At 37.3% G+C, this 13,287-nt stretch overlaps 1 protein-coding gene across 1 annotated transcript in view; it reads left to right on the top strand.

Moving 5' to 3' along the window:
• Positions 1-13,206, top strand: part of Tmprss15 (transmembrane serine protease 15) — a 95,436-nt gene extending 82,230 nt beyond the window's left edge. The window contains exons 25-28 of the mRNA XM_051191778.1: positions 3,203-3,384; positions 4,674-4,769; positions 9,618-9,760; positions 13,051-13,206. Coding sequence (XP_051047735.1) covers positions 3,203-3,384; positions 4,674-4,769; positions 9,618-9,760; positions 13,051-13,206 — 577 coding nt within the window. The remainder of the gene's footprint in view (positions 1-3,202; positions 3,385-4,673; positions 4,770-9,617; positions 9,761-13,050) is intronic.
• Positions 13,207-13,287: the final 81 nt, after the last annotated feature.

Raw genomic sequence — 13,287 nt, 5'->3', positions numbered from 1 at the left:
TACATATATGAGCTATGTATGTATATGTATATGTTCTTCTCTCATGCAATACATCCCATTCACAGTCTCCCCCATACTCCTTCTAGCTCCTCCTAACTTTCCCTCTTGCCCAAATCCATTCTTCCTCCATTCCTACTCAGAAAAGAACAGGCTTCCATGAGGCAAACAGGACAAAACCAAGATACAATATGTCAAGGCAAAAAGCCCTCATAAATAGGCTGGAGAAGGTAACAAATAAGGAAAATGCAACAAATAGTAGGAAAATGGGGTCAAGAGCAGGCTAAAGAATAAGAGATGCACCTGTTCATGTGTTTGGAGTCCCACAAAGACATCAGGCTAACAGCTCTAACATATATGCAGAGGCCTGGTACAGACCTGTGTGGGTCCCTATGCTTTCTGGGCCATGTTCTCCTGATGCCCTGCATCCCCTCTGACTCCTACAATTTTTCCTTCCCCTCTTCTGGGGTTACCCAAGCTCTGAGGGGAGGAATCCAATGAAGACCTCCAATTTAAACTACCTCTGCATAATTTCTGTCTGTGGGTTTTTATTGATACTGGTCAATTTGACTCTAAATTATAGAGAAGCAATGATTAAAGTGTAATAATATGCCGTTGGTATTTGAATTAATGGCATCACTAGATAAACCCATGTATATAGGTTTAAAAAAAAAAGACTAAAGTAGAATCCTAAAGTATTCTATTACTTAGAGTTGATTGTGAGAGAGAGACCCAGAAGAGGGCAGAGGAAGAAGGCTTAAGTGAAAAGAAATCACAAGTTCATGGGCTGTTCTGGAGGTCATGCAAAGTAGGGTGTTCAAAATGATTCCTTATTTCTATGACTAGTCCACAGGTGGATAATGATGATTTGTGGCTTCCTCCAGTGCCTGTACTTGGCTTTCTTGCATTTCAATGTCATTTATACTCACTCATACACAGAATAAATTATGTCCTAGTTTCCTATCCACTTTTCATAATACTACTACTTCTTTTTGCTCATATAGATTCATGTCCTTTCATGACCAATTTATTATAATGATTAAAACAATCATCATAATTATTAATTGATGTCTAAATTGCTGAAAGTTGACCAATTTTACCTAATTTGGTCTGCTTCTTTCTGAGTTCAAAATATTTTTTTTTTTTTGGTTTTTTGAGACAGGGTTTCTCTGTGTTGTTTTAGAGCCTGTCCTGGAACTTGCTCTGTAGACCATGCTGGCCTTGAACTCACAGAGATCCATCTGCCTCTGCCTCCCAAGTACTGGGAGTAAAGGTGTACACCACCAATGCTGGATTGTTCTTAGTAATCCTTGAAGAACTTTTTATTCTGTAGTATCAATTTCCATTTCAGCTGCATCTTAAGTTTTACTCCTTAAATTATCATTAGCTGTACTCTAGGGACCCTCATCTTGTTCAGAAGAGAATAACTGTAGAGTCAAAAAAAACTTTTGTTAGGAGAAAGCAGGGTTATAGACAAACTTGCTGAGGCTGCCCTTATTCCATTTATACTAACAGAGGGAGGGTTCAGTTTAGACTTACAAAATTCTACCTACACTAATGTCTGCTTCCCTATCATGTTGCTCTTCCATGATTCTCTTCCTATTTTTATTTCCTAAATCATTTGTACCTGAGGCAACACCACTATTTGGAGATAATGCTTGTTTATACATCTGGTGCAATATTAACTTCCTAGGATGTGTGCTAGGTTTTAAGTATTTTTACCACACCCAGCAGATGGAGGGAAATTTGTCAGAATTAAGTCAACTTCCACATCTAAGAAGCCTTATGAAGTAACAGCCAATGACTTAGAAATAGCTATCAATATGACCACCTGTCCACTTGTTTTCTGTCTTCTGCCTTCCTTCCTTCCTTCCTTCCTCCCTAACTTTCTTCCTTTCTTCTTTCCTTCCTTCCTTTCTTCTTTCTATTATATTCTATTACAATCTACTATCCCTCATATCTCTCTTCATTTCAGAGCTAGTGATAAATCCAAAGGCCTTGCCCATGCTAACCATGTCCTAATACTGAGTTCTACTCCCAGCCCAGCTCTTCCACTTTGGCCAGCATGTAGGATTTAAGAAGAAAGAAAATAATTTAAAATACAAATAATCACTACTTTTCAACAGAAATGACACCCATGAAGACTTTTCTATCTACTCATCTGGAATAATAATCCAAATACATTCTTTCTTATATAAGTGTTACGAGCATGTTTTCCAGCCTGCCTGGTCCCACAGCCACGCCAGCCCCAAATAACACAGAGAGAAGCTGTATTAGATATAAAGCTGATGGTCTGTTACTAGCATTTCTTATTGGCTAGCTCTGTCTTAAGTATTAACCCATTTCCATTAATCTAAGTATTTCCATGTGGTCTCATCTTACCGTAGAGAGGGCCCGGAATTCTTCTGTCTTGGTACCACATCTTGAATCTTCTCCTACCTTTCCCTGACTCCTCCTTCTCTCCTAGTCCTTCCTATCTTGCTTTGCTGTTTACCAACAGTGCTTTATTCATTAACCAATAAGAAAAACATATTTACAGAATGATACCTCCCATCATATAAGTTGCCTTTTTCATTATGTGTTTGTTATAGCAATAGAAAAGTAACTAATAAAATGTCAAAATATGTTTGAGGAGTCATTTTAGAAGAAAAATAACATTAGTTAAGCTTCTTTAATCTGATTAGGAATATCAAAGTGGAGCCACCTGTGGAACCCAGCAAAACTGGTTTACAGGAAATTAGCAATGTAGTAGTGGTTATCAGAAGCTGGGGAACCAACAGGGGAAAGTAGGGGTAATCTGACATAAAGTAGAGGTTAGTTGTCTACTACACAATAGTGTGACTACAAATAATAGCGATATTTGTTCCAAAAAGGTGGAAGAAAGCATCTTGAGAAGTTTCACCCCAAGAAGATAATAAATTTCAGAGAAAATGTGTTTACTTACTTTGACTTAAACTTTACAACATCATATATATACACATGTATCAAAACACCAAATGGCATTCCCTAAGTATATCCCAGTTTTCATGTTAGTGAAGATTAATGAGAAAAAAATACCTAAAAAAGGAACACTCCTTAGAGAAATAGATGAATACTACTGAATGGAAATGTATACATTTCTAACTTTTTATGTTAGATGACTTCTAGAAAGTTCTATTCTAGATGGAAAATTACTTGAAAAGATTTTTCTTACTTCAATCTTCAGAAGAAATGTAGATCCAACCAGGTGGACAGCATTCCTGGGCCTGCATATGCAATCAAATCTGACTTCTCCTCAAGTAGAAAGAAGGGTGATTGATCAAATTGTCATAAATCCTCATTATGATAAGCGAAGAAAGTTCGATGACATTACTATGATGCACCTTGAGTTCAAAGTGAATTATACAGGTAAGAGAACTATATCTAGCCACCTAGTCTGCTTGTAGCAATCCAAAGTGACACTTGAAATATCAATGCAGGGTTAGTTCACAAGACTTAGTAATTTTCTGCAGACATCTTTATAACCTAAAAACAATTGAAGTAGGAAAATTAAGAAATCTTCATCATAGTACTTAAATCTAACTATGTGGAGATCTACTAAAATGAACTCTTAGAGTTCCTCATGAAGAAGCACCAGGAACTCATCCAGCCTGTTTGTTTGTCATGCAATAGAAACATTTGTCCATCTGCCAAAATGCATGAAGCAAAACACAGAAGCAAAAAAAAAGAAGTAAAAGAACTGTTTCATCCATGTGGAGACAGTTTTAAAGGACACCAAATAATATCACCAGTTCAATCAATGAAGGGTTGTCTTAACTGCCTATAAAATGCACAAGAATTCACCTGATAAAGTGAATTTTTCCTAAAGAGCTTTGTTCAATCCAGGCTATTACTCTGAAGTCTTTTCCAAAACCTGGTTGGGCAACATTGCCACCCACTATAAAATTAATTCATTTTTGCATAATTTTATAAAACATTTATCAAGATTACATTCATGTTTGATAAGAGAATTAAATTAATGGAATAAGTCTCCATGTTGATTATGAAAAAGTCATATGATTACAGTCCTTAGTAGCATTACACTGTCCTCAAGGGTAGTCTTCATTTCTCTATCTCTCATGCATCTTGTGGGCATCAGAAGCCCACTGAAAGTTAAAGGACTTGTAAATTGATGCTGAAAAGTCAAACCTGATCCTTCTGTAAGATCCAACTGAAACAATTGGGAAAAAAGTGGTTTTAATATGGTCCTATCTGTCAAAGAATATTTTAAAACACCATCTAATATTTTGCTTACACATATGTATATGTACACATATAAAGAGGATAAATAAAGATGTAAAAGAATATTCCAACATTTTACAATATTGGGACCACTTTGAAATGAGTACCATAGTTATTTAAAATTCAAACACAACTGACAAATCCTGAACTAAGGCATTATGTACATATAAAAGATTAATGAAAGAGAAGAATCCAAACAGTCTACCATGCGATCAAACACAGACAAATAAACACTGCTCTAAAATGCATCACCCCTTAATATCTAAAGTTGTTCTGGTATAATGAAATTCAGTTATAAATTTTTTACATTAAATGTTGGAAATGGTTGATTTAAAAAAATGTTAGAAGCATGGGTGACATTTTGTGATTTTTTTTCTTTTCTTTTTGCTGCTTTTTTGTTTTGCGTGATTTTTCAGATTATATACAGCCTATTTGTTTGCCAGAAGAAAACCAAGTATTCATTCCAGGGAGAATTTGTTCAATTGCTGGCTGGGGATATACTGAAATTCAAGGTAAGTTATCATATTTGAAAATGAGAAAATATATACTAGAAAAAAGTATGCTACTGAAATTTGCTGTACATATTTTCAATACTTTTGCATCTTTTAACCTATTACTTTTTGAAGAATATTCTGAAACAATTATTGGAATTACATTCCACGGTTACGCTCATATAGTACCACAGAATATTTTCAGATTGTGTCAGACCCAATACTAGAGCCCAAAGTACTGCTGGGAACAATATGTAAATTGAACAGTTTTGAATGTTTAGTGAGGATAGGTAATAAGAAAGTTATGAGCATGTTTTTCCAACGGTCTGGTCCCACTGCCTCGCCAAACAACACACTGAGATGCTGTATTAGATATAATTCTGTTGGCCAGTTACTAGAATTTCTTATTGGCTACCTCTGTCTTAAATGTTAACCCATTTCTATTTATCTAAGTATTTCCACGTGGTCTCATCTTACCGGAGAGTGGGCCCCGGACCTCTGTTCTCTCCAGTCTCTACATGTTGACTCTTCCTTACTACTTCCTGGAACCTCCTAGCCCCGCCTACCTTGTTTTCCAATTGGCCAACAGTGCTTTACTCATTAACCAATATGAGCGACATATTTACAGAATGACATCTCCCATCAAAGGAAGGGCACTATTGTCTAGCAGGATCATGTGACTTCTGTAATCATAAATGATAGCCATGATAGGTAAATTACCCTGATGTATTTAAGAAGAAGAACACATTTTTTTTTCAAAGCACTGCCTTTTAAAATGCCCTTTGGAGAAAATGTGTGGAATGGTTTAGTGGTTTTCCACCTTTGATTTTATAAGACTTGATGTTAGGAAACCTCATCACAACATCACACTTAGCCTGTGTAAAAACACTCCACGTATATATTCCGTTCACTTCTTTATTGCACTTTTGAAATGAAATGGGAGAAAGGAGTTGGATCATTATGGCTGAGAGGTAGTGTGTACATGAATGAACGCCCTGAGTTCAGTTGAAGAGAGGGAGGAGGGGGTCGTATGGAAAAGCAGGAGGAGGAGTCAAGACTATGATGAGGAAAACCAGAGACCGCTGAGGCAAGCTAGAGGGAGCTCATGGACTATGGACTGACAGCTGGGGACCCTGCATGGGACCAAACTAGGCCCTTTGAATGTGGATGCAGTTATGTGGCTTGATTTGTTGAGGACAGGGCTGGCAGGGAGACCAATATATATCCCAGGTTTATAAACTGGCTTTTTTGGATCCCGTTTTCTATGGTGAGATAGCATGCTTAGCCTTGATACAGGGGGGAGGGGCTTGGTCCTGCCTCAACTTGGTATGGCAGACTTTGTTGACTGCCCAAGGAAGGTCTGACACCTGAGGAGTGGGTGGGGGGGGGGTGTTGGGAAGGGTGGGAAATGGGGGAGAATAGCAGAAGAGGAGGGAGGGGTAACGGGTTGAAATGTAAAATGATATTTTCCCTTTATTTAAATTTGAAACAAGGTTGTTTTACATGTCAATTCCAGTTCCTACACCCTCCCATCCTCGCCTATCATCCCCACCAAACCCCAGCCCATCCCATTTATGCTCCCCAGGGAGGGTGAGGCCTAGGCCCTCCCCTATGTATCTAGGCTGAGAGAGCATCCCTCTATGTGATATGGGCTCCCAAAGCCCATTCCTATACTAGGGATAAATACTGACCCACTACCAGAGACTGCCCAGTCCTAACTGACACCCACATCCAGGGATTCTAGGTCAGTCCTATGCTAGTTTCCCAGCTATCATCTGGAGTCTATGACCTCCCCCTTGTCAGGTCAGCTGTCTCTGTGGGTTTCTCCAGCCTGGTCATGAAGCCTTTGCTCAATACTCTTCCCTGTTTGCATTCCAGGGGTTCCGCTAGTGTTTAGCTGTGGGTGTCTGCTTCTGCTTCCATAAAAGTATTCTTTAAAAATAGAGAAAAACAACCTTGCTGATCTGGGAAGCATCAATTCTGAGGCCAGTGCTCATCTGCCTGAAGACTCAGCAAAATAGTCCATGACAGTCACATTTTCTGGCTGACAGTACCTCTTAGCTGCTGTCCACTCAGTATATAGTAAGAGACTATGTTTTTGTATTCCCTCTGCTGGGAAAACATCATGATTTATTAAGTTTGAAACTTAAATAGTAAAATGATTGCTAGACAGATGTTTTGTCTTTCAAATTTCCAAAGAACAATTTATAGCCACAATGTAGACATCAAAAACAAATTATCTGCTAACAAAATTTAAGACTCCTTATTCCATTGAAGATATTTTTTGGAGCGGAGCAGGCAGGCATGGCTTGCTTATTATTCCTAAAATATATGTTTAATTAAATTAAAATGTCTCCAAAGGCAGTGTGGAGCCAGTAGAGGGAAACAGTATCAGAAATCATTTAGGATGAAATGGCCAGACCATGTTTCATTCCTTCTTAGTTTTTTCATAGATTTTATTAATTTTGCCATATGGTTTTTATCCATACAATTTCATAAAACTCCATTTTGTGATCTAAAGAGTTTATTTTACTAGTTAATTAGCTAAGGTATTTGGAAAGAAAAGAGATAACTGTTTAAGTTACATAATCAGTATTTAAAAATAACCAAGTTTGGCCATATATGGCTTTGTGTGTGTGTGTGTGTGTGTGTGTGTGTGTGTGTGTGTGTGTGTGTGTGTTTCTGTCTGTTTGTGTGTGTGTCTCTGTGTCTCTGTGTGTGTGACTGTTTGTGTGTGTATGTCTCTTTGTGTGTGTGTGTGTGTCTGTGTGTGTGTGTGTTTCTGTGTGTTTGTGTTTGTATGTGTTTGTGTGTGTCTGTGTTTGTGTCTGTTTGTGTGTGTGTCTCTGTGTCTGTGTGTGACTATTTGTTTGTGTATGTCTCTTTGTGTGTGTGTGTGTGTCTCTGTGTGTGTGACTGTTTGTGTGTGTATGTCTCTTTGTGTGTGTGTGTCTCTGTGTGTGTGACTGTGTGTGTGTGTATATGTCTCTTTGTGTGTGTGTATGTGTGTGTCTGTGTGTGTGTGTTTCTGTGTGTTTGTGTTTGTCTGTATGTGTTTGTGTGTGTCTGTGTTTGTGTCTGTTTGTGTGTGTGTCTCTGTGTCTCTGTGTGTGACTGTTTGTGTGTGTATGTCTCTTTGTGTGTGTGTGTGTGTCTCTGTGTGTGTGACTGTGTGTGTATGTCTCTTTGTGTGTGTGTATGTCTCTGTGTGTGTGTATATACATGTGTGTGTGTGTATCTGTACATGTTCTCAATCTTACGCATGGAAACTATCATGAAGAAATAAATATGTCTGGAGAGAGGGTTCAGCAGTGAAGAGTGTGGAGACCCTGAGCCCTGAGTTCACGCCCCAGCACCCAGGCTAATTAGCTCACAACCCACTGCCTTTAACTCTAGCTCCAGGGACCAGGTGACTTCTCCTGTGCTCTGCTGCCACTCACATTCTTAGGCACCCCTGCATGCACATATATAACTCAAAAATAACCAAAATCAGATTTTATAAGAGAAGGAAATACTAAATAGACAGACATTGCTCATAGTCTCTTTTGCTAAGGAGCTCTGTCACTTACTCAAACAAATTTTGAATCGAGGTGCAAGTACAAAGGGAGGCTTCTGTTTTTATTGTCACACTAAGGTCTGCCTACCCATTCTTGATCTTTGTAGGGTAAATGACAGAGAGTGACTGAACTTTCCTCTCTATTTCAGTCTCTTGTGGTTGTTTTCTTAATTTGAAATCTGCCAGGTTTTGGAAGCCAATTGTGGCTGTGTTGTTCACTTGGCTGGAGGCAATTTGTACATTTTCTTCCCAACTCTGTTTTAATCATTGTTCCTTTATAGTTAAATCTTTCATGGTAGCATTGTTTGCCACAGTAGGGAAGAGGGAAGATTTGGGACTTTTCCCCCTAAGATAACAAATAGCTACATTTACCAACATACACTAAGACACACACACACTCACACACACGTGTGTGTATGTATATATGCGTGTTTGTACTGCACTTAAATCACATGCATAAATGCACACTTGTTCCTTTCCTCAATATCTTAATTTTCTTATGTGTAAGTGAAACATAGCTCAATATGTGGTTGTATATGTTTCTACAATGCTGCCTGGCAGATGTAATAAATAACCTTTAACTTTCTATCTCTTTTGCTGCACCAAATAGAGTTGCTAATCATGAGGGAGTGCTTGTGTACCCTTTCTAGAGGAACTAACACCTGTCTGCTTCACAAGCCTCTTGGGAGTAGTAGTTCAGTAAACAGAGATTCACACTTCCAATCATTAGTTGCATAAAACAAATGCAAATACACAATGCTACGATATACTTCCTTTTCCTTCTCCTGCATGGGAAGGCAAGCTGATTGCCCCCAGAGCACAGCACAGTTCATCGGAGCTTTGTCCCCTGCAAAATGTGCACCTGCTCCCACACACAGAACCACAAAGAAGCTGAATGCCATTATACAGGAGGGAGCACCTCCTCAGGTGCTGAATGAAAAGCTCCTCTGAATCTCCAAGTCCCTGTGCTGATTTCCATGAATGAACTCTTTGTGCTGGCAGACTTCATTTCTATGAGCAACACTGTAACTCTTTAAAATCACTGAAAATGCCTAAAGACCACCCTAGTCCAATCCATGATTCTTAGTACCCCTTAGGAAAGAAAGAAATGCATTCCTGCTATCCATTTGCCAAAGAGTGCAGGTGGGTATACTATGTAAGCTTAAAATGCAGGGTTAGTAGTTAGTTCCATTATACATCCACACAGTACTTGATAATGAAAGCAAAATGCTGGAATCAATAGGATGGATGGTGTTTCATCCAAGGACACCTGTTAATCACTACTGACTGGCTGTCTGCATCACTGTTTTGAGCAGGTTCTACTGCTGATGTACTGAAAGAAGCTGATGTTCCTCTTGTATCCAATGAGAAGTGCCAGCAACAGCTGCCAGAATACAACATCACCGAAAATATGATATGTGCAGGATATGAAGAAGGAGGTATAGACTCTTGTCAGGTAAATATAGGATAATAGTCATCTTATACATTTAAATATCATTCTCTTTGTGTAGACATAATTGGGGAGTCAAGAAATAACTAATGATCTTCAATTCCACTTCTTTCATGGTAAATCCAATTATTGATCACGAGTGACTTTCGACAAGCCACTTGTCATTTATCGAGAGGGTTAAGTAAGATGACACACGTAAGACAATCAGCAAACATTAAAATCCAATTAGATTTTATTAGGACACTTACTAAATACATTTTCTGGTATGTCTTAATTACTTGGATATTAATAAAATATTAATGCATCTATATCTACTGCATTAAACTATAAAGTATTACAGAACAAATGATTAATTTATATACGTGAAAATAACCATTTTTACTGTGAGGAAATGGTTTCACCGTGTTAAAGGGTAGCAACATGTTTCATGTAGTCAAACACATATAACATAATTTGACAACACCTTTTTAACAGACAGGCAGATAAATGTGTAAGTTTTTCCCTTAGTTAAATCAATTTCTCAAGTCATGCTAAACTTTCAGATTGGCTTTACATTTATCTGCTTTGATGAACACTTGTATATTCAATACAAATAAAATAGCTTTACATTCATTTAAAAATTTACCTCCAGATCTTTATACCTTCCTTGTAAAATGAATAATGTGCTAAAGATAAGACACATTACCACTTAAGATGTGATTTATAGAATTATTTGCAAGAGGGAAATCCGCTGTACAATTTCAATTACAGTTAATAGGGTTGCATGGCAGGCACCTCACATATGAGGTAGAAAATATGATATCTAATGCTATTGATCTTAGAGTTACATTAGGCCAGTAACTCTTTCCAGATCTGTGAAATTATATGCTTGGCTCTGCTTTCTACAGGACCTAAGCATGCTGCTCATTAGCAAGAAAGAAATTCCTAATGGATAGAAACATTCCATACAGTAAAATGTTCTTATAACCGAGTAACCATCACTCAAGATTGCCACATGATTTTCTTGGTCCAACTTTAATATTAACTGGTGAAATATTAACACATATTACTTAAAATGTTGAATATATCACTATTTGAATACATTCACTTAATCATTATATTATAGCCTCAAAATTTTTCCAACCAGGGGGACCCAATTCCTTTGTTTATTGTAGTCTTTTGAATTTAAAGTCAATAAGAGAAACTACAGACTGTCTTTTTATGGATGAGACTAGATGTCATTTCCTTGTCCATTCAGAAACTATACTCTTTGTCAGTAGCTTCACAAACATATCCTACACTACATGGGATGGATCCCTTTACCCAGGAACTTGTTTAAATTGCAAATTTAAGAGTCCTTCACAAGCTTGCAAATCAGAATTTTAAATTGAGTCTCAATGATGTACGCTCGTGACTATAACAAATAGTAATGTTCTATTTGTTACTATAACAAATAGTAATTGTTCTAAACAAAAATAGTAACTAATCCTTTCAGAGTCAAAGAAGTTAGTGACCTGTGTTTGTATTAACAGACACTGCATATTCTTACATACTATAAATAGTATCAAAGTAGAAACAGATAGTTTTAATATTTTGTGTTCTTGCATTAGTTTATGATTTAAATAGTTATATTTCTTTGAAATAACAGAAGAAGAAACGTCACTAAACAAATTATAAAGTCAAGGCCAGGAATTTACATAATGGCTGGATAATGGGAAACAAAGCCAAGGCCCCTAGCCATGCAGACATCTAGGAGAAAGGTAGAAAGCCTTCTGCAGGGTCCATGTATCAATGCCAATGAACTTATCCAATATACACTAAGTAAATTAAAACATTTGACCCTAACATCAATATCTTATACTTACCTAGTAAAACTATCTTCATAAAATAGGAGGAACCAGGTAGCTCCTTTTAAAAACACCAGATTAAACTTTGCTTTAGTGTTAATAATTTCTAAATAATATATGACATTGTGAGCAATAGACTTCTCCATGAATATTTCTAATATACAGATCCAAGCCTGAGGCTATGAAAGTAAAAATCACTGTCCCTCCCTCAGACAGTATTGTCAGTGATTGCACCTTAAATATAGGTAACTTGTGACTGGCCAATACCACTTGTGTTCCTCTGTGTCCAACCATGGATCAGGGAGTGCTTTGACAGACCACCTCCCCCCTTTTTTACAGCACCAAAGGATGTTTAAAATATTAGGCAAGGGGTCTCTCAGGATAATTCTTAACCTGGAGCCAAATTTTAAATGCTCTATTACAGCAGTGGCTTTTGATCAAGTATATAGTGTTGCATATCGTTTTATGATATAAAAATAAATAACTTGCAGGGTAGTGCATGCCTTTAATTCCAGGAGAGGCATTCAGATCTCTGTGAGTTCAATGTTAGTCAGATCTTCATAGCCAGTTCCAGGCCAGCAAAAGCTGCATAGTGAGGCCCTGTCTCAAGGGAAAAAAAAGACAAGTAAATAACCAGAATATCTGCATAAGTAATATGGGAGAAATATGTATCCATTTTTCATGCTATTTCATGTTCATAGCATTTCTATGGACATTAGAGAGGAATCATTATGCACAAATAAGATCTATGTGGTCATACCTATACAGGATCAACTATCACTCATATCACTTACACCGTGACAAAAATCCACCCACCTATAATTGAAATCTAAGTGAAAACACATGTTCTGAATTCTAGAAAATAGGAGATCTTCTTATTTCACTTGAAATATTATTAAGGTGTTCAAATCTCATTAGTATCTGACAAAACTTTCACTCACATAAGAAATAAATCTGAAACCATGTGTAAGCTCTTAATTCTTCCAAAATCATGATGGGGAATAGCTTTGCTTTTTACATAAAGGCTTTTTCTGGTACTTTACATGTTACTTAATAACATGATTAGCATGTTGATGTTGACGGAATTTTCTATTGTACCATTTTAGAATGTCTAACTATGTTGAAATAAAGTAGCGAAAGTGAGAAATTACTTGCTAAGAAATGCTTCACCACAGGCTGGAGAGAGGGTTCAACCATTAAGGGCTGAGCTCACAACTGAAAATATAAGAAATGCTCCACCAGAATGATAAGCTTTGTGTTGTTACCATTTACCCCATCTCCTTGAGGAGCAAATTGCAGATAGCTAGGATGATGGCAAGAATACAGGCACATAACTGGCAATTGAACATATTTCTGTACATTTATTTATTTAATTAATTAATTTTTTGATTGGTGAGTCTAGCAAAATTGTACTTATTTATACTAATTGGCCACGTACCCACAGCCTTTCTTTTGTTGTTCACACTTTAGGGTGATTCGGGAGGACCATTAATGTGCCAAGAAAACAACAGGTGGTTTCTTGTTGGTGTGACATCATTTGGAGTTCGATGCGCACTGCCTAATCACCCTGGGGTATATGCCCGGGTCTCAGGATTTACAGAGTGGATACAAAGTTTTCTACATTAGACATTTCTTCTGACCCAAACATGAAAGTTGGGCAATTTTTCTTTGTTTGTTTGATTTTCCTTTTTACTCAAAGTAGCACGT

Source organism: Phodopus roborovskii, unplaced genomic scaffold, assembly GCF_943737965.1.
Source record: "Phodopus roborovskii unplaced genomic scaffold, PHOROB, whole genome shotgun sequence".
Classification (NCBI taxonomy): Eukaryota; Metazoa; Chordata; class Mammalia; order Rodentia; family Cricetidae; genus Phodopus; species Phodopus roborovskii.
This window is presented reverse-complemented; position numbering and strand designations above follow the sequence as displayed.